This window comes from Odontesthes bonariensis, chromosome 15 (assembly GCF_027942865.1).
Source record: "Odontesthes bonariensis isolate fOdoBon6 chromosome 15, fOdoBon6.hap1, whole genome shotgun sequence".
NCBI lineage: Eukaryota > Metazoa > Chordata > Actinopteri > Atheriniformes > Atherinopsidae > Odontesthes > Odontesthes bonariensis.
Genome location: NC_134520.1, coordinates 4726868 through 4747852, shown reverse-complemented (window position 1 = coordinate 4747852; position 20985 = coordinate 4726868). Strand labels below are relative to the sequence as shown.

The following is a 20985-nucleotide window of genomic DNA, read 5'->3' as shown; positions in this document are numbered from 1 at the left end:
TATATATATATATATATAAAAAAAAATCCTGAAGGGGCTTTTACTCCACAGATTGAGGAATTGTCATTATTACATTACAACCAGTATTTAATGAGCCATCAAACACTGGTTCTTCAGGAATTTGACTCATTTCCAGAGAGTAGCTCCTTTACCACTACACTTTGACAAGGAATATAAATAAGATGTGAAGCAGATCTTGCACTTCTGATCAAGCTTTAGATCAGTAGTCACTTTTATTATCATTTGCAAATGATTAATACGAAGACAAAGATCACTTTACCGTTTTGTGTCTCTGGGCCATGATAAGTGGGAGCTATTTATTTTGTGAATTATGTAAGTTTCTCTGAATGTAGCTTGAACTTTAATATTCACTCACACATACAGTCAAATGATGAGCTTTCAGTGACCAGGGTGCAGTCCAATAATCTCCATTTATTACAAACGGAAATGCTTAGAAAATAATAGCAGTACAGTAAGGTGCAAATTACACTTTAGACATCTTGCATTTTTGACAAGTGGTTGACATACGTTGCCAGAGAGTTGCCAGAGCAACGTAAAGACTCCCAGTCAAGGGTGTTCCAACCAATAAGAATACTGAAAAATATCACAAAATTACAAATGACAGCACAACGCATTGGTTACACAGGAATGCTATGAAAGACAGGAGTGAGTCTTGAATTCAAGTTTTTCTTGCTCATTTCTAAAATAATGGGCCTTCTGTTTCAGTCAGGATGATGGAACCCCATTTAAATTTAAGAGACAGAGGCGAACGATGATTTCTGGACTAAAAATTCAACTGCAGCAGTCTAGTGGAAGGTTCCGACACCTTGAACCCAGGATGCCTAAACAAGTAGATTTCCAAGCAAACGCATAAGTTAGGGGAGAGCAGAGACAGGGAGGGCCCAAAAGACTGTTTAAGATCAGAGGAGACGCAGCGGTGTACTGTGATGTTGCCACTGCTGGTGCCAAAATCACATCACAGGCATGAGGCCGAAGGCAAGTGGCACGCAAACTGAAGCTGCTCAGTTCCGACTAACACAACAGACGAGACGGACTGATCTGAAAACAGACCACTTTACTTTTACACCATTGCAAAGACGTGCTTTTAAATGCGAAGCACAGTCCTCGTTAAAACAGTCTTTTTTTGCTTAAAGCAACACTAGAGACGTTTGTGAACCTTCAAACTATATCCTTCTGAATTGTGTTCAAGTATTTTAACTTTTGTTATTCAGAAAATTCTGACACTGAAACTGCCCTAAAGTGCCAGAGGGCTGAGATACCGGAGTTTTTGGTTCCCAGCCCAGCTTTACAGTCGCCTGACATTGTTGTGAGCATTGTGGCCTCGACAGGATTTCTGTGTATGGCTGAACAGGAGCAGAACTCGCACAGAAATGAGTTTTTAATGACAGCGGCTACACTGTAGGAGGAGCCAAAGAGCAAAAACAAATTAGAAATTCTCTAGTGTCGCTTTAAGCGTCGAGGATGCCAACATAATGAGAGAAGCACATTTTCAATAAACTGAAAGGGATTGAAAAATGACTGAGGTGCTCAGGCTTTTATTAACTACAATCACTGAACTTTATGGAGAAAGTGATTCCAGTGTAGCCCAGAGGGGCTGTGACCAGTATTTTCTGGAAGCTACTAACAAACCATATGAGATGAGGTTACCATAATTCATTAGTGTATGTAAAAGCTGAGAATAAATCATTCCCCAGAAACACTGCGAAAGGCTTACTTCTTACTGTGGAAACAAGGACGAGCTTCAAACCGTGTTTGTTGCTCTGCATATTCTAGAAGGATATGCTTTCAAAATGACATTGCAGAGGTCTGTGCTGATAAAGAGCAGTTTAAACAATATATACATTAAGTGTTTATAAAGACCGTCAAATCATTTATATTTAAGGCTGCCTGCCTGAAAAGACAAGTGGTCGCAAAAAAAAAAAAAAAAGTCGTTTCAGTAGGAAACTTGCCTCATATGTGCCAGCACGGCCATTTCTTTTTCCAGGACGTGCGACTTTACGTTCGAGGCTTAGGTGACTCGCGCTCGCTTCCTTATCAGAGCGGTGAAACTTTACATCTGCTCAGCACGTCAAGAGAAATGCAATCCTGCTCACAACAAAACAAGTTAGTCCGAATTGAGATGCTCAAGTCCAAGGAAAGGGCCAGTCAGTCATGTACGGGTTGGACAGGTGTGCCACTGGTCAGCCAGTATGCTACGTTAAGGCCAGAGGGAAATCGTCAAAGCCGAACTGCACTGTAATGACACCCCGTGTTTTAATAGTAGTAAGGAAGAACACACACTCTAACCAATATTTCTTAAATTAGTGAAAAGGTGATGGTTGGATGACTGCAGAGCACCTATGTATTTGGACACGTGCAGCCTGCCTCACAGGTCTGCAGTCGGCGGCGTGCCCGCATGTCCCGAAGACAGACACAGTCAACACTGCACTGGGATCCATCCAGGAGGGAGGACACGAGAAGGAGACTCTTCTTACAGTTTGTGTCGTGGCAGGTCATCGTGATCTCCCCTGATGACCCCGTCGTCTCTGCTTACGAGCTCTCCAGAGCATCTAGAACTTTCATGATCTGCTGCTTGATGACCTTTGTGGCATCGCCTGCGTTGGGTATTAAATATCTGTGGAAGAGGAAAACACATTAGTTAGCTCTGAGGAGACGCTGAAAATGACATTTACCTGCACGGTTTGAATTCTTGACTGTGCAGAAAGATCTTGCTGTCTCAGACTTCTGTTGTATTGTGAAGCTTAACAATTACACCTGTGATGTTTTATCATTTCATCATATGCAAATGCATTTTTGCCCTCTCCTAAACCTGAGTTGTACTTCTTATTTCCTTCTTCAAATTTGGATGTGAATTAATCTCAACTAAAGCAAATATTAAAGCAAATATCCGGCACTATAAGTCCAAGTACAACTGTGACTTCAGGACGTTTTGGTAAACAGCTAAAATGGAAACTGCAATAGTGTCGTTAGACTTCCAGATTTAACTGTATTCTGCCATTTTGATGGTGGACAAGTTCTGAGAAGATGCAATGCAAGATTAAAAAAATAAAAAGGTATTTAACAGAAAGGAAAAAAAAAAAAAAAAGAATCACTGCTTTACAAAAGATATCAAATTTGCATCTCATCAGTAAGATGTTTGTATCCGAAGATGAGCACCTCTCAACCGCCGATATCTCCACTCCAGCTGAATTGTTGCTCCCAAACTTGAACGTGATGAGTTCTGGGTGCTTCTTTTTGGATGTGATCTTCACCACAGAGTTCAGCGCTTGTCTGGACTGGATGTACGCGAAGCCTTTCCTTGAGGCGATCTCTCTCAGGCAGTACATGTGAGTCGCTGTGATCAACAAGTGACTGGAAGCAAGAACAATACCAAACAGAGACAGAGGTCAACATTCGAAGAGTCCTCAGTTCTCTTATTTTTAAGGAAGTTGAGATTAGTCACGTTTAAAATGCAACTTCTTCCTTCCTTTTTTTTTTTTTTTTTTTTTTTAAAAATCATCCGATGAGGACTCCTACACCCTCAACAGGAAGTAGAGCTGCTCCAGAGTGTCATGTGAGAGCAAAAGTTTTATCCCACATTCCCAAATACGATCAAACAGTAAGCTGTCGAACTCACCTGGGGAACATGTGGCCAGTTTCTTTCACCTCGTTACATGGAATGTGATGTTTTACATCTGGTTTGTTTATCCAGGTCTGAATGTTGACGATCTCCTTCCTGTCATCGTCCGACATGGACGAGCTGTCAATCTCATCTTGGGGGGGGGGCATCAGATAACAGTTATCATTTTGTTCTCAGAATAAAAAGCATACGTTTCAAACTGCAGCGGCATTCGACCAGCGTTCACCTGTGTCGTACTCTTCTTCGTCGGCAATGCTGAAGACGGGCTTCACCCCGCGGTAAGGTTTGCCGACGCGGTCGCTGCTGCTCACGTGTCTGTTCGTAGGGGGCAGACTGTCAATAAAGGCACTGAATATATATATTCATATATAAAAACACATAACAGCAGGTTCGCACACACACAGCAATGGCGTGAAGACCTGGAGACCGCAGTGAAAATCATGAGCCCACTACTGCCACAAGTTATGCTGTTAAATATAAAAGTTAGAGGTTAAATGAGAAACTCCTAGTTGGTATCAGGAGTTACACATTAGTGCTTTAATGATATCCAGGGCTATAGGCGGCAAATTATAGTTTTTCTGCATCTACAGTTTGACAGCCCCGTCTATCATGTGAGAAAAACAATGACGTAAACTGAAAGACGGACTGTTCGGTGCATCTTAAAAAGCAGACAGAGGTGAAGCCGACATTTGCCCTAAAATGTCTCCATCACTCAGACAACAAAGAGAAGACAGCCTCAGTATGTTGTGGATGTGAAGAAGGCTCAATGCTTCCTCAAAGGCTGCCGAAGATCCAAATGTTGTTAGTGAAAGCATGAAAAAACAGATCTCAGGAAATACACAGCCTGCCCGAACTGTATGGGATCGTGTGGTAGTGTTACATGAGTGAGCGGAGTAGGCAGAGATGCTGCTATTAAGCATGCGTTAATGTGGCAAAGTCTGCTACAATCCCAGGGACTGGTGGGGGTCTACGGCCGCTGGACATGCTCGTGACAAACAGCTCGATGTTTGGGAGCTCTTACCGATCTGGAGCCACCTTCTCTGGCCAGGGCAGATTGAAAGATATTCTAGTGTGGAATAAGGCACAAGGGACTTAAATTTGAGTTAAATTACAACAAAGCTTCAAAACTCAGTTTTGGTCATATTCAGAGTGAAAAAAGGTATTTTTTTGCTGGCCCAATTGCTATAAATCAGTCCAGTCTACATATCATGACCGAGGAGTTAAGTTGTGTAAGAAGAGGCTACGGAGCTCACAGCACGTGTTCAATCGGGTTAAAAGATGAGTTGATCCCAAAAGAAAAAGTAGCAAAACAACTGCCACTTATTCATTTAGCATCATTGTTTGTAGATGCACTTATGTTGTTTTATCTCATTCTTCAATATTTAGTTTGTGACAGGGATCCCACATTTAAAATCCTGCCATATTCTAACATCAAACTGCTACTTTATAAATTGAAAATACAGAAAAACATAAGATTTAAACCCAGATTATTTAAAAAAAAAAAAAAAAAAAAAAAAAAGTAAAACAGTAAGAGTGTGCTGCAGTGCAGCCTCTTAATGATGAATTTAGAGGAACCCACCTGTCTACAGGGGTGGAGGTGTTCTCAATAAAGCTGATCATCTTCTCCTTTACGTTAACCGACTTGGACTTGAGAGCAAAAGTCATTTTGTTGACCAGGGACTTGACACCTTTCCCGTCTCCAGGGCTGCTCAGAGACTCTCCCTGCGGTGCCGAAAAAGAAAGAATAAGCAGAAGAATGCAAAGAAGAAATCTTCAATGGAGAACAAACTGTGTCTGTGACGTTACTCATGAAAAACTTGCTTTGCTTTCGTTTACATTTCCGGCCACTTACATCAGCCGAGCTAAGGCTGCTGTGAGATCCAGATGTGCTGACAATCCAGTTGACATATGATGACTCGAGGCCCTCGACATTCATGTCCACCAGGTGCTTCTGGAGGGCTGAAAGAACACAAGTTTCAATGAATTTTCATTCCTTCGAAAATAGCAGCAGTGCATCTTTGACCAAGAACCAGGTATTTACGCATTTCTGAATGTTTTGGAAAAACATTTGCACATATTTTACGAGTCATTTCCCCTGCCTGTAGGATTTTTTTCCCTGTCGTTTATTGAATACTTCTTTGTAATCAGTATTTCAATTTTGGCTGCCATAGATTTCATTTAGTTACATATCAATTGAGTCCCATCCCCCCTACCTAGAAGCTGTTTGTTTGTGAGAGCATTCGATGAATTATTAACATATGCAGAGCTCTATTAGCAGCCACTGCAGCGCATCGCTGGTTCTCTGCTTTACTACATCACCGACTAAAAGATTTTGTAAGTAAGAGAGGTCTGAGCACAACAGGGGGCAGCATTTTGTAATTCTAGCAGATGGTTTCTAAATCTAAATCCTTGTGGAAGTGCACAGGTCGTGTAAACTGTATGAACGCAGTTACATAATGTAGAAACATAAATAAATCAGGACAACATGTGTACACATCTCAGTGTTTTCACCTACGTACCCATGAAGCCTCCTTTGGCGATGCTCACATATTCTTTGTTTTTCTGGAACAGAGAGACTTTATTTAGTAAAGATGCTAACAAAGATGGTGTGAAAACTGAAGGATCTAAACAGAAAAAAAGCCAAAAAACAATGTAACTTCTCATTTCCTGTGCCGTTCTCCTTCCGTCTAAAGCTTAATCATTCAGTCGTAAAGACAAATGTAACAAATACTCAGAGGTGCAGGCTTACTTCTTTCCATGTTCCTCACCTGTAGAAAATGTGCCAACACCATGTTCATGTACATGTCCTCCTCTTCTCTCCCGCTGCCCATGAAGCACAGGTGCTCTCCGCTGGCGATGGAGCCCGACTCTAAAGACTGCTTCTGAGCCTCCAAGAGAGACTTCACAGAGAAAGCAAACTCAGAGGGGTTCTGGAGCATCTGTGGGACAAAAAAGGATTGCATATTTGTTACAGTCACACACATTTTCATGCACGATCAATATTGTCAATATCTCTCACCAGGTCGGAGTCCAGGTGGAAGGCCGTGGACAGGTGCCCAGCATTGTACTGCTCTGCAGGCCGACAATCCACCACAAAGAAACGAACCCCATCCTAAAGAGCAAAACCCACCTTTATTGCATTATATATTCCCACAAGACTTGTTTGGCAAAGGTTACAGATTTCCTGGTTGATGTTGGTTAAATGTGCGCGTCACTGACCTGCTGCAGCTGGTTGGCCTGCAGGATTTCAGGTACAGACACAGGGAGGCACAGAGCCTGACTCAGGTCAGTGTCCTCCTCTTTAAGAGCTACCAGGCTGCTACCAAACAGATTCTGATTCATCTGCCAGGATGAAGAGGGAACACACACAATTAGCTCTTTTGTGAAGCTTCCTGATCTCGACAGCTTTTTCACAGCAGTCTCGTTTGCTCGGAGCACGACGCTGTCGTACATGAAGCTCTACCTTTCTGAGTGACAGGGGGGTTTTGCTCTGGTAATACTGAGCCAGTGAAAACAAATCTTCAATGTCCTCTGCTTCCAGGAGAGAAGGAGATGCCTCCAGCATTTCTGTGACAAAGGAAAACTTCCTTTAACCCAGTTTCAATGAAATATTGAACGAATCCCTAAAACAAGATCTCAGGAAACCAAACTCACTGATGATGTCTTCTTTGCTGTCTCCTTCTTGTGTAAGGATGGTCTCTCTGAGGGTGGTATCAAATTTACATTTAGAAGAAGGAGGAACAAAGCGACTTGGTGTAGTGCATACCGTGCCTCAACAGTTCCATACTTGGCATTGACGAGGATGATGAGCATGAGGAAGAAGATTAGAAAAGGATCAGCCTGCTGGAGGTAAGAGTCCCACAAGGTCTGGGTAACGTCAGGAAGGCAGTGACTGGAAAAGAGACTACCCAGCTATGGAGGAGAAACAGACAGACATACAGCTCAGATATGGCCACCATGCATGTAGAGTAACAGCTGTCTGGAAAAAGAAGCACGGTCTTACCCAGTGGATGGCGTAGGAGTCAGGTGTGATCTTTTTGGTATCCAAGAAAGAGCAGAGCTCCGGCTCATGATACTGCAGCAGCAGTCTGTAAAGGTGGAAAGGTCGACCCTTCGGCACACAGTCTCTGAAACGGGCACACATTGCAGATATTAAAGTTCAACTTCTTCATATAAGGGGCGGATGTAATGGACGACAATGTCGAGGTGATTCACCTGGGGATGTATTTGTTCATGATAGCGTAGAAGCAGTTGTAAAGGTCGCTGCGGGGTAGATGAAGGCCCAGCAGTGGTTTGAGCAGGTGCGGCCAGCTGAGCTCCGGGGTGAAGGTAATGTTACGAGACTTGCAGTAGAAAGTGATGACTGACTCTACATCGGAAACCATCTCACTCGTGTCTTCATCTGAAGCTCCCAGCTGGTCTAAACATGAGACACAAGAAGGGAGGCGTTTGAATCGTCACGCACACGCATGTCCACCCACACTTTGGATCCTTTCTCCTGCTTCTTGTTTTTAAGCTTACATTTTATTAATGTTCTTTTCTAAAATATTGCTATAAAGTAGAAAAAATAACTTTATTTTTCCCCCGGGATGACTATGTGGGTGTCTTGTTTTCAGTCTGTATAAGATTTTCAATTTTGAGTCTCACCAGATCTACCTGATGTCTAACTGAAGGGAACTAATCAAAGGCACGTCTTTCTAAGAACACTTGGTGATTTTATCAGTCAGACAGCCGCTGCAGGTCACCCAAATGTCGCCTCAAATCATACTTTAAAGAAATCATTCCCATTTGTGCATATTAGCAATTCAATTAAAAAGCATGAGGCAAATCACCACACCAGTCTTTTATTCCACCAATCAAGATAAGAGCACTCATTATGAATAATCATTTTAAACAGGTAAATGTTGTCTGTTTTCATATGACAGGTTTGGTGTTTATCATAACTGGTACCTCTATTTCGGAATAGTATTCACATTCTGGATCTATCTGAATTTTTAAAGTGGTTCAATTCATATTTCTGTGCCAACTATAATATTTCGCGACTCAAAGTCCAAAAAACAGAGTTGCATCAAGAAGCAGACTTATTTACTCACCAATCAGCTGTTGACTGCGGTTGTGGATGAGCGTCTGTTCTGGTAAATCCAGGACACCGTCCCAGGGAGACAGGCTGTCTCCTTTCCCGGAGACGTTTAGAGCGATCTGCCAACACAAAACAAGACTCGCTGCTAAACATGGAGCCCCTCAGTGATAACAGGACCCTTCATAAACAACCGAAACTTACCGTCTTAGCAACACAACTGGCTCTAGTTGTTTACCAGCCGAGAAAGAGATGGTAAAATAAACGGAAAGGTTGACATGTTCAAATAACAGAAAAAGAAGCAGATATGAGATGAAATTAAGAAGAAAAAGGGAGAAATAATGAATGAGACAGTTGGTGTCGGACCAACCTAACCCTGTGCATTAATGAGAATTCAACTAAACAGTTTAATTATACAGACGTTTTTCTTCCGATGAGGTGTTACGGCTCAGTGCACAGCCTCTCCTGAAAACTCCTTTTAGGAAAGGCAAATTTCTTCATATAGCACAGTTTGACAACGAGCTGGTTCAAAGTGCTTTACATGGAACATAAAAGCATTAAAGCCCAATGTAGAGTTTGAAAAAAGAGGCGGCGGTACGGTGCAGTGAAAGCTTTTAATCACAGTCCTTCAAATAAATCAATTCAATTAATTAAATGCAGCAGTCAACAGAAAAGTCTCATGGTCTGAAGGAAGCAAGAGTTGACTCAGACCTGCAGTTATCTGGGAGTTTGTTTCACGTGTGTGGTGCATGAAAACTGAAAGCAGCTTCTTCAGGTTGGAAGATCTAAGATGTACTTTGGCCCTAAAGCATTTGAAGATTAGTAAAACATCATAAAATATTATCAAATCAACTCTTTGAAACACAGGAAGCCCGCATACAGACCTCAAGGCTGGAGTGATATGATACAGTGTTCAGAGGTTAGTGACTTGACGAGCAACGTTCTGAATCAGCTGCATAGACCAGCTTTTACAAATCATTCCGTAACTTTAGTCCTTGAATCCTTAATCCTTGAAATATGCTTCAGATGATAGTAGGCTGACTTCAAAGCCGAGTTCATTATAACATTTTTGTGTGCTCAGATGCGTGATCAACTAAGTTTACATAGTTAACATGGAGAAACAATTATAGGAATGTGGTTTCAGAAAGAAATTAAGCCGTAACTGCAGGTGTGTCATTAAAAGGCCATAGTTGTGACATCATTTGACCATGAAAAGCTGGTTTTTCCAGTTACTTTTACAATAAAGACTTAGAATCAGGAAAGAGCCTCTAACATACATGAAGGCTAATCTGATGAGAAATGGTGATACACTTAGTGTAACAGTGTCTCCTCACATGCGTCCAGAGTAACCACTTGTGATCAGAAGTTATTCATTCTATGTGCAAATAAACACGGAGTCCACAATGCACACAGCCAACCGTGGTGGGCAACAAACACCACATCAGTGGTAAGTTCAGCAATGTTTCAGCAAAAATCACAAATTATGTTCAGCGACCTGAAAAAAATAAATCATTATTATGTCACAATAATGGCTTTACCTTGACAAATATTTCAATAGCCTTCGTAATAACAAAGATGCAATACGTAAGAGAAGTAAAAGAATGCATTTGTGATGTTGCAGTGCCAGTGTCAGTGCACCTCTGCTAATTAAGGAAACACAAACTCGCAGTGCTTTTCATTCTGAAAGAGTCTCCGAAGAAAAGGCTGAAAATGGCAAAAAATGTGCTCATAATAAACAGCAACTGTACTGCCTTTGGAACGGGTCACGTGCACTTCCTAAACTGATACCAGAACCAAAAGCGAACCGATCTCACGCTTCCACAGGCCGAAATGTGGACTGACAGTTGTGTTCACAAATACTTAAATTTACTCGTCTGCAGCTCGACCACAGACAGTTGTCACTTTTTCAGCAATTTCTTGTCATGAGTTGTGTTGAACTGGCCGAAGTGGTTAAAACTCTGCACCACAGATAGAAACTCTGAGGTCACATGCCAGTCAGCGGGTAGCTTCATACTCCATTCAAAAGTCAAACCAATTCTGATGGCAGAGGGTAGTGCATTTAATAACAAACCGGAAAACATTTTCCTAATTCAACTGGGAAAATAGATAAATAAACACATAAAAGATACCAATTAGAAGTCAGTTTCCTTGTCTGGATATGAAATATTTAACAAAGTACTGACAGAGCATGATCCGCTCATTTATATGATAAGTTAAGTAAGCTTTTAATTTGTTGATGAGAAATTGCTGTTAACAGTGAAGCAAAAAGAAGGGTTTTGACACGATTTCAGCATAAGAAATTAAATTATTTTTTTCATAATAACTGCCTTTTACAACATTCTGTACATCTGGACCGCTTGATATGGATGAGCTTCTCCTGGACACTTTTCAAACTTGCCTCACCTTCCACATCTTGGCTCGATGCTGAGTTGACTGCTCCTGGACTTGAAAGATGCCCCTCTCCATCTCTATGTCCGAGCCACCAGAGTCCAGAGCCTCAGCTAGATCCTGGTCCCTGAGGAAGGGGCCCAGGAAAGTACACAGTTACAACGATGAGACATTTCCCACAAAGCAACAACAAAGCCATTCACCGGCAAATCATTTTCTGATCCAACCGGTTTCACATATAACCCAGAACTTAAATTTACACAGTGAGTTTAGAGATAAAGTAGTGTCATGCTGATAAGTGGCTGTGCCTTCATGTAAGTAAATAATCATTCCATTGATGACTTTTTATACATCTAAATTCTTCTATGTATGCCGTTTTTCTCAAACTAAATATGTTGGATATTAACTGCAGACAAAATACCATTCTAGTCATTAATCCGGAGTTGAAAACAGAGAGGACATATGTTGTCAGTAATTAGTTACAACTATAGGTTAATTGATGTTGATGAACTTCTTTGCTCTAATAAATCATATAGTTTTTCAGATTGACAGGTAACGATTTGGGGTTTTTCTTGACATTCTCAGACTGTGAATCACTTTTTCTACATCAGCAAAACAATTCAAACGGAAACTGTCTTTTCCAGGTACACGATGACACATGACGATGTGGAAATCCTAAAGCCATTCATCCCCACAGCTTCAGAAAGAAAGTTTCACATGAAGTATTAACAAATTAAATACTCTTCTGACGTTACCATACACCCTCTTACATGACGTAGTCTGAATGAATAGGAGTGTAACGCATAACATGACAACAAAAGAGTGAGTTAGATTTAGCACCGGGGATTGGATGTGGGGAAATCGAAGCTAGCTTTTAGCGTTGTGCTGAACAAGCGCTGTCTTTAAACTTGTCAGTGAGTCGAAGAAAGTGGTCAATATTTTTGATGACAGACAAATATCTCTCAAAAGCCCGATGGTCACGGTATCCATCTTAGTTCCTTGTCAGTTAATCTATGAGAAGCAACTTAGCTACTTATTATTAGCTGGCTAGCTACCGTTACCGAACTGATTTCAGAACAACATTCACCGTCAGCAGAGCAGAGCAGACCAGCAACCGAAAACCACCTTTAGTTACTTTACATGGAAAGCAACAAAATTAAGCCAACGGGGCCTTTTGATAGCCGAAATAACGCCTCTAGTTCTGAAAGTCGGAGAAAAAATTGTCTCACCAGCTGCCCTGAAGAGCTTCCTCCACAGCATCCGCCATTGTTGTGTTGACAGAGACACGTCACGTGCCGTCAACACGGCCGATATGTCGTACATCGTTGTCACTAATGAGCAACCGAGATTGCCTGTAAAGTGAAAAAAAGACTTTTAAGATGCGACTTGTGACACATAATGAACTAACTAGAATTACACAGTAAACTAGTTGATAATGTGCAACATATGCTGACTGAGATGTGTGTTTAATACCGAAACTATTATTGAGACCTTTTAAATCGCCAATGGGTGGATCCAGTGGAGTTTAAATACAGGAAGCACGTCAAGCCTTTCTCACGGTGAACATTTCAGCCCATGTCAAGTAAAGCCCTGTTATTTGATATACTTTTTAAAATAGCTTTGATGACATGGCAGTGATGAATATTACCAGGACCATAATAGATGCTGTCACTTACAGAAACCAATGATTTTTGTTTAAATAAATTACACATATCACCTGAAATAAGAACTCCTAAAGGCATCTCACTTCATATTGAGGATGTGCATTTAAAAAGTGATCATGTCTGAATACTCAGTTTCAATTGAAAGAAAAAAAAAATTGAGAAAATACCTGAAATACCAACTTAATTGTCTACCTCATTTTTTTTTTTTTTTAAGCAATGAAGTTATGCACTTCAAAAGATGAAATTAAACAAATCATATTAAAGAATTGAATGACATTCACAGATGTGGGTTATTGGGACGAGTTGACAGGACAAAGAAACTTTCAGAAGTGAAATTCATTCCAAGAATTGTACCTTTATTAGGATTCACATTCTCTTCCACTTTGGTCAACATACACATTGTTGATTAAAGTTTATATTTTTATTCAAACAGCCGAAATGTAGGTTACATATATTTCTTTTTAAAAGTTAAATCCAGTTTTGCATTTGAGAAAGACTAGTTAAGCAGTCATCCTCACCAGCTGCGGCGGGATTTGGCTCCACGGTGTAATAGAATACTGACTACACACAAAGAGAAGAGGAGCAGTTCAATTTGTTTTCACAAAACCTCTGGACGTACCAAAATTTAGCCAATTCTCCAAAACCACGATCAGATGCTACTCGAGAACCATATCATGCACCGTACCAAGACTCTTTCAGGGCTGCATGTGGGCTGATAACGATATGGCAGAGGTTGTGAGAATACTTTTTGAAAGAGGAAAAAAAAAAAAAGATGAAACCATTGTCTTAAAAACTCTGTCAAAAGATGGAACCAATTATATAGATGGAAAATAAACAATATAGAAAATAAATCTTAATTTCTAAATTGATGCGAGCTAAGAAAAAAAGACCACTCAATAACCATCCACTGGTGATATTGCCTGACACTAAAGGCAATGTAAAAATAACATTAAAAAAAAAAAAAAAAATGGCTTAGTTTTCTAGTCAAACAAGATCTGCTCAAAGTCCCATAGTTAAGGATTTACTAGTGTTCAAGCATTCATTTACATTTATAAAGTGAACATGCTGCACGTTTATAAAAAAAAAAAAACACAAACAAACCCATCATATTACAAAAAAAAAAAAAAAAAAAAAAAAAAGGGGGGGATTTTAACAGGCCTCTCTGTGGCCCTGCACCTCTGGGATCATTTCCAGCGTCGCAAATACAGACGTCACACTTTTGACAAAAATTTTCATCTTGCATTCAGAACTGAAAAGGTATGTTACAATATGGAAGCAGCTGGGGAAAGGAAAAAAACAAACAAACAACAGACACTTTAGCTCAGCGTGAATTAACAAGTGAACAGTCTATCAGAACCATTCGGAGCGCTCACAGTATTTTCTGTCGACAGAAGTGTCACAAAAGCCGCAATGTCAGTAATTGGTTCCACAGACTGCTTCCATTTCAGTATGCTTCCATTTCACGAAGTTGGTAATAATTTCAACAGGTATACATGACCATTCCTGTATGTTTTCCTCTATCTGAGTAATAAAATCTTTGTTAATTAAGTTGTGATTGAAGTCGGTGTCAGCAGAGGGCTGTGCTGGTCATGTCAGGGCCAACCCGCATCCTGACAAACCACCGACTCTACCAGAGACCTGGATCATAGTCTCAGTTTGATTCTGAATAGAAAACCTTCTTTTCCATGACAATAAACCCCTTTAATGCGATGTAAACACAGTACATATTCAGGGGCCTTCCTTTATTCGCCATAATATCCAGTAATTTTTTTTTCTTTTTCCTTTTAACAAATCAAAGTTAAGTTAGACAGTTGCACTTTAAACACAGTTGGGTTCAGCAACGAAGACCGTGGCTGGCTATCAGTCGGCTGAGCAGTTACAGCGTGGGAGGCTTTAGCCCATACTTCCTTGCCACTTCCGTCTGGGCGTATGCTGCATCACATAATGAGTACAAATGGGCCATCTCCATCTCTGACTTGGCTAGGTTGATTGCTTTGTTGAACATTTCTATCGCCTTGTCCAGGTTGCCCCTGTTAAGCAAAGGCTCTGGTTACAGAAAGCACTTAAAAAAGGACAACAAATGTTTAGCTTTAAATAAACTGTCAATCTCACCTTTGGACTTCAATGGTTCCCATAGTTTCATAGGCAAAGTCACATTTGTTGTCAATCTCAATCGCCTTACTAATGAGGTCTAGACCCAAGTCGAGGTCTTGTTTCCACTGAAGCTGCAGCAAACTGGACAGAAATGGAACAATTACAAACGATCAATCAGGCAAATTATGAATGGTCACAAATATAATCAATATGCTACCAAAAAATAAAGGAAAACAGACTGACCCCTTATGAACATATGTAGTAGCATTATCTGGTTCCAGTTCGATACACTTGTCATACATCTCATCAGCTTTTCCAAACTGCTGCTGGTCAGTCAATGCCTGAAAAGAGCACAAAGACAAAATGAAAAAAGGTTTGGTTGAACGCATCATTAAGGCTTAGGGGTGCTACTGTGCTTTTCCAAATTCTATCAAAATGTTTCAGTCAGATTACAATCCAGCGGAAACGCATTATTTTGACCAAATTCCCAGAAAACTGTGACAAGAATGAGTAGATGATCTAATCACCAACTGACTCATGATAAGAGATGGGCCATGTTGTTATAAACTGCTGGAGGTGCAGATATCATCAAGTAAGGTATGATTAAAACACTGCAGAAGGAAAGAGGGTATCTAACATAAAAATGTACAAGGAACTGCATTCAGATAATTAAAGTCGTTGGTGCAGGTTTATGTAACATGCTCTGTAGACATGATTTACCTTGATGACTGTCCCCATTTATGCATCAAAAATATTCACCACTTCTGTTATTATTTGTGAAGAGAGAAATCAAGTTAATAATTCCACACCTGAGCATAAAGAGCGTATCCCTCTGCGCATTTTGGAAACCTTCGGATAACGTCCTCAAAGCCGTCCATGGCTGTCTGTACCTGCGACGGGTTGTTTCCAGTATAAGCTTGCCTGTACTGAAGGACACATTGAGGAGAACAACTCAGCACAGGCTTCGATTTTAGCAGACAACGTTACTTGTTGGTAGTTTTTTTTTTTTTTTTTTAAAGTTCTTTAGGCGATTACTTACCAGGGCAAAACACTTCTGTGCCTGTGCCAGAGCAGAGTCAGGTCTGAGAAGAATGCACTCATCAAAGTCCCCCACCGCCTCGTCCACCTGATCCAGCAGAATCTTCAGCTGAGAGAAACCACAGAGATCTTGTCAAAAAAAATACAGAGACATCCCAAGCATCGAGCTGGTGGCTGTCCACCGACACGAATCACCAAAAAAAACTGAGAGCCAATAACAGAACAAAGAGAAGCTGTAGAAATACCTGACCCCTGTGGTGATACACGTCAGGGTTGCGTGTGTCGATCTCGGCTGCCATGTTGAAATCATTTGTAGAAAGCATAGGCTGCTGTTGCTGCATGTACATGCTCCCACGCTTGATCAAAGCATTTGCTCGTAGCTGTGACGGTACAGAGAGAGAACCTGTCAGGCTGCAGCTTTTTTTTAGAAAAGATGTTTTCGTTGGATTCAAATCATTCGATGAATCTAGAAATGCACTGAAGTCCTGATAGACTTCTTGTATCATACTTCATGCTTCTTTGGAATTAAATAAATGGCATATTGACAGAAACTGGGGACACGTCTCTCAGACTGTGTGTTTTTTCTTTAGCTTATGGGTAACACCAAGGGAAAGACCTTTAGTTTTGCTAATCAACTCTAACAACTGTTAAATTCCTGATTACAATGTACAGCATATATACCTTCACGTTGGCGTCCTGCATGTTGATCACCCGGTCCAAATCGGGTTGAGCAGCGTTAGCGTTGCCAATCAGCAGATAGAATGTGGCTCGCAGCAGCAGGGCCTCTGCTGTGTATCGGCCTCCTGACTCGATTTCCTTGGTGCATTCACTGATGATTTTGTCATAATTCTCCTCCTCCATGTACTGCTTTGCCTTCAGGTAGCCAGAGCTGAGGAAAACAGTGAAGAAAGATGAGGAGGAGTGCATCTTAAAAAGGTCAGTTCATGTTTTTACACCTGACAAGTAGCTAGTTTGTTATACCCAACAAAGAATGAGCACTGAGCTTTTCAGCAGGGTAGCTTCAAAGAGACAGGAAGTAAAACTGAGCTTTACAGACAGAAGGGCACAAGAGGGACTGCAGCAATGTACAATACATGGGAAAAAAGGATGTTATTAGGGATTTAAGCATGTCAAACAATTCTAACGGGCCCCCAAAATTAAACTAAGAAGTCAAAACATCCACTGAATCTCTAAATTCTCGATAGCCACTGCATTTCTTTAACAAATTCATGTTCAAAAGAAAATAGCTGCCAGTTTTCCTTGTCATTAAATCTCTTATGACAAGATTTCCTAATTAACCAACCAAATGAAAACCTCAGAAAAAAGGGATTCCTATGGCACAGTGTCAGCATCTTGTTCTGCAACACCAGAATACCCACCCTTCCTGGTCAAACTCAGGTTTTTAGAATTGTCTAGATCAAGAGAAAAGTCTGACCTCTCAGAGACTTCAGCGGCCTCACCCTCCTTGTCCTTGTCTTCATCTTTTTTCTCACCCTTCTGCAGGGGCTGGGAGATGATGTCATCAGTAAATGAGCTAAAGTATGACTTAATGAACTGAGGAGAAGGCATCATTGGCTCGCGATTCTGCAGAAAAAAGGTATTTTGGGAGAAGAAAACAAACAAACAAAAAAAGATTACTCAACACACACATTTAGGGGAAAGAAAAAGTAAAGAAAATCCTTTTAAAATGAAGGAGTACCTTGTATTTTTCTTTGGCCTTCTCTTTTCCAAGCTGTTTCAGCACCTTGTCTGCGAGCAGCATGCTCTGTTGGTTCTGGAAGGCCTCAAGAATACACACTGCTGTGACATCTGGAGTGTGGAGCGAGAACAAAGGTGACTATCAAAAAGGCACAATTTTTACAGAAAACTGTAAAAAGGACATTTTTATAAGAATCAATAGTTTTCTTACCTTCTAGGCACTCCTTCTTATTGTCCAGTTTTTCCAGAGCTTTGGCCCTCCTGAATAGAGCCTTGATATAACGTGGATTTAGTTCCACGGCCTGACAGCAGTCCTGTACCACTTCTGTCCACTTACTCTGAAATGACAGTTCAGCCTGGTCAAACTTTACTGCATGGCTGCCGTTTTAGGCTAACGGAGGTTTTCTTTCGCATGTAGTAAGCACGACTTCAGTCAAACACAAAGGAGAGGAATGTTGATGATTTGCACACAAACCTGTGACACATTGACCAAACAACAGTAACCGCGGCTTTCTGCAGTGGACAATATGTCACTGAGAGCATTTGTAACACAATCAACACTTTTAGTGCTAGAGCGCAAACTTTTGGACCTCATTGTATTACTTTTCTTTGCACATGTGCTCTTCTACAATGCTGAAGAAGCACCGGATCATTCGCTTGAAGACATTTCTGCACACTTCACAAGATGATGCCAACCTGCTGTTCGTAGGCTGCTGCTCTGTTCTGGTAAAACGTTGACAAATCCGCCTTCTGGTCTGTGGGGCAGAGAGCAATTGCCTCTGTGTAGCACTGGATGGCGTTCTCGTACTTGCCAGCCTTGAAATACTTGTTGCCCTTGTTCTTTGCTGCCTGGGCACGATCCAAAGGGCTCTAAATGAAACAGAAACAGAAGGAAAAATTTATGGATTCAATTGTCTCTTGTGTGGCTCAGTAGTAGTGGCTCAAGAACTAAAGCCCAAAGGTGTTGTTGCTGTGAAGCCTTTATCAGTAATCAGTAACACTGATTTGAGCAGATATTGATCCGTGTATTCATTTCAGTGATAGATAATATTGTGATTAAGTCACGGCTAACAGGAAGAAGTGCAATGTAAAGTAAGCTAGCCCAAGTATGACAAAATCTGAAAAATGGAATACTGCTACAGCAACCAAAGCCTCAACAGGTTACTCAGATAGACTTACTAAGCACATATAATGCCTCTGTAACAGCAGAGAGAAGCTACACACTCAACAACAGGTGGAACTACAGACACTCACTACAGTGTCTGGTTAACGCAGACACCTGTTACTGGTTAACCTGTTACTGAGAAATAAATGCCTCGAAATTGAGTCCAGTTGAAATGCCTGTCAATTTAAATAGCCTTTTTTTTTTTTTTTGCAACTCTAATTCTATTAGTATGTTTTTTCAAGTTAGACTGAAAACACAACCATAAAAGAAATGTACAGTTAAAGACATTTCTAAAGTACTTTTTCTTTTTAAAAAAGGTGGATCAAATATTTGTTAAATATGACTGATAGAGCTCACTACCTATTAATGACAGTGTAATGAATGAGGTGAACACCTCCTATGGAGTAATATACCCCCCAATAAAAGCACCATTTACCGAAAACAGATGATTCAAATGACAGCCATCCCCGCCCATCTTGACGCTGTGAGAAACCTGCGTTAACCAGCTAACATGCCCCGAAACAACATTGCACATCTACGTTAACCTGTCTTGTCGTGCTTTTACTGTTTAAAGTAGTGGTTAAATCACCATCCACATGCAAACAGTTTCTGTTTCACGTATGTGGTGCTTTACATGTATGTGGTGTTAGAAAACAGGGGCCACGCATGTTAACCTAGCTACCACGAAAACGTTAGCACGATAAGACCGCTAGCTAGCATTTGCTAATCCACACCGACGAACCGGTGACTGTCGGCCTTGCTCTCATGAAGGTAGCCGCCACTATAGGCGTCAGTAACGTTAGGTGTCCTTGACCCTACTTATATAGCAATAACACGTGTAGGCAGCAACGTTAACGTGGAGTACCAACGCAAACCATGCTCATTTGAGGACAGCTGCATAAACACGAGTAGTCAGGGGCTGCAGAGGTAGTACCATATTCTCCTGCTCCCGACTGGCTTGAGCTGCGCCTTCTTGGCCCTGCACGGGACTGGCGCTGCCTTCTGGTGTTTTCCGCTCCCCGGTCCCTTTCCTTTCCTTCGTCCTGCTGCGATTCCAGAGGTAAACTGCACCTACTCCAAGCACTATGGGGGTCCCGACTAACAGTGCCAGCTGCCAGCGGGGTAAACCAGTCCCAGACTGGGGTTCGACTGGCTTTGAAGCAGCCATGATACACAACCGAACCTAGCAATGGTTAGCCAGCCAGTACACCACCTGAAAGCGTGAGCAAGCGCCGACTCTTCTTCTTCTTCTTCTACTGAATTTACGGCAAGTTGAGCACTGTAGGGCGTAATGCTGCCCTCCACAGAAAAGTGGTGGCTCTTACTCTTACGTATCTACGCAGAGGCCAGCTGGGAGAATGACGCCTAACCACTGACCACAGATCTGTGTTTTGTTGTGGTGTGCATTTTCGTAGCCCAGATTTAGTCCACAGAATAAGAAATCTACTGAAGGCCTTTCCTGAGATACATATTTACAGTTTAGTTTTAGGCTTATTCGTCGTGGACCACATGGACTAAAAGCAATAACTGAAATGATTACAGATCTAAAATTATTTACGGATCATATGACCCTTTAGACTGGTACTTGAATAATAAAATGTATTAAAACTGCACACAGCCAACAAAAATACATCCAATCTGGATGCCAAATGGACTCTTAGTTTAAAGTTTGAAATCAATAAGGCACTCCGGCTGATTAGAAACGTAGCATATGTTGGAAAACACACAAAGAGAACAATCTGTTGTCTAGTAAAAGTAATTCTACATGAACCAAATTCCTATTTGTATGTGTGCAGTTTGACTGCGGCCACCAGATGGCAATGCTGCTGCCTTTTACATCCAAGCACTCAACAAAAGTAAATACTTGAAAATGCTAGTCTAGGTACAGTATCAGTCCCCGTGAGGAAAAAAATAAGAAAAGAGGAAACCCTTTCTGTTGTCATTCAAACGCAAAGCTTCAGTGTGGTTTGGTTTATTTTCACAGTTAAAGTTATGTTCTTTTGTTAATATCTTTTTTTTTTTTTAATTCAGATCAATGTTGATTTATCGTATGATTTGTTTAAATGTGTCTGTATCTTTCTCAGCTTCAGGCTCCTCTGTCTCCCATTTAGGAGCTTAATGCTGGTCTGTCTGGACAGCGCTGAGGTCTGACTGCTTAATTTGTGCCCAAGGCCATGTGTCGTCAAACAGTGAGCAGCACTGAACACTTTTCAAAGTCAGC

At 41.1% G+C, this 20985-nt stretch overlaps 2 protein-coding genes across 4 annotated transcripts; both read right to left on the bottom strand.

Annotated features, from left to right (window-relative positions):
• Positions 1-412: 412 nt before the first annotated feature.
• Positions 413-12415, bottom strand: tbc1d23 (TBC1 domain family, member 23). 3 transcript variants are annotated; one of them, XM_075484776.1, is made up of 19 exons: positions 12335-12415; positions 11121-11232; positions 8734-8839; positions 7856-8060; positions 7644-7767; positions 7428-7552; positions 7295-7341; positions 7104-7207; positions 6860-6982; positions 6660-6752; positions 6409-6579; positions 6160-6202; positions 5493-5599; positions 5220-5362; positions 4662-4706; positions 3867-3973; positions 3638-3773; positions 3178-3372; positions 413-2635 (listed from the first exon to the last, which is right to left on the bottom strand). In XM_075484776.1, exons 1-19 carry the CDS (start codon positions 12370-12372, stop codon positions 2551-2553), a joined length of 2109 nt encoding a protein of 702 aa, XP_075340891.1. In that variant the 5' UTR covers positions 12373-12415; the 3' UTR covers positions 413-2550. The 3 variants fall into 3 exon arrangements, with proteins under 3 accessions (XP_075340891.1, XP_075340892.1, XP_075340893.1); XM_075484777.1 differs by having other exon boundaries at positions 3867-3955; XM_075484778.1 differs by lacking the exon at positions 4662-4706 and having other exon boundaries at positions 3867-3955.
• A 689-nt stretch (positions 12416-13104) lies between these two features.
• On the bottom strand, positions 13105-20013 carry tomm70a (translocase of outer mitochondrial membrane 70 homolog A (S. cerevisiae)). Its single transcript, XM_075484775.1, has 12 exons — positions 19699-20013; positions 18296-18469; positions 17811-17937; positions 17601-17710; positions 17337-17485; positions 16583-16790; positions 16147-16281; positions 15903-16010; positions 15673-15789; positions 15107-15204; positions 14882-15004; positions 13105-14799 (listed from the first exon to the last, which is right to left on the bottom strand). Exons 1-12 carry the CDS (start codon positions 19930-19932, stop codon positions 14646-14648), a joined length of 1737 nt encoding a protein of 578 aa, XP_075340890.1. The 5' UTR covers positions 19933-20013; the 3' UTR covers positions 13105-14645.
• Positions 20014-20985: the final 972 nt, after the last annotated feature.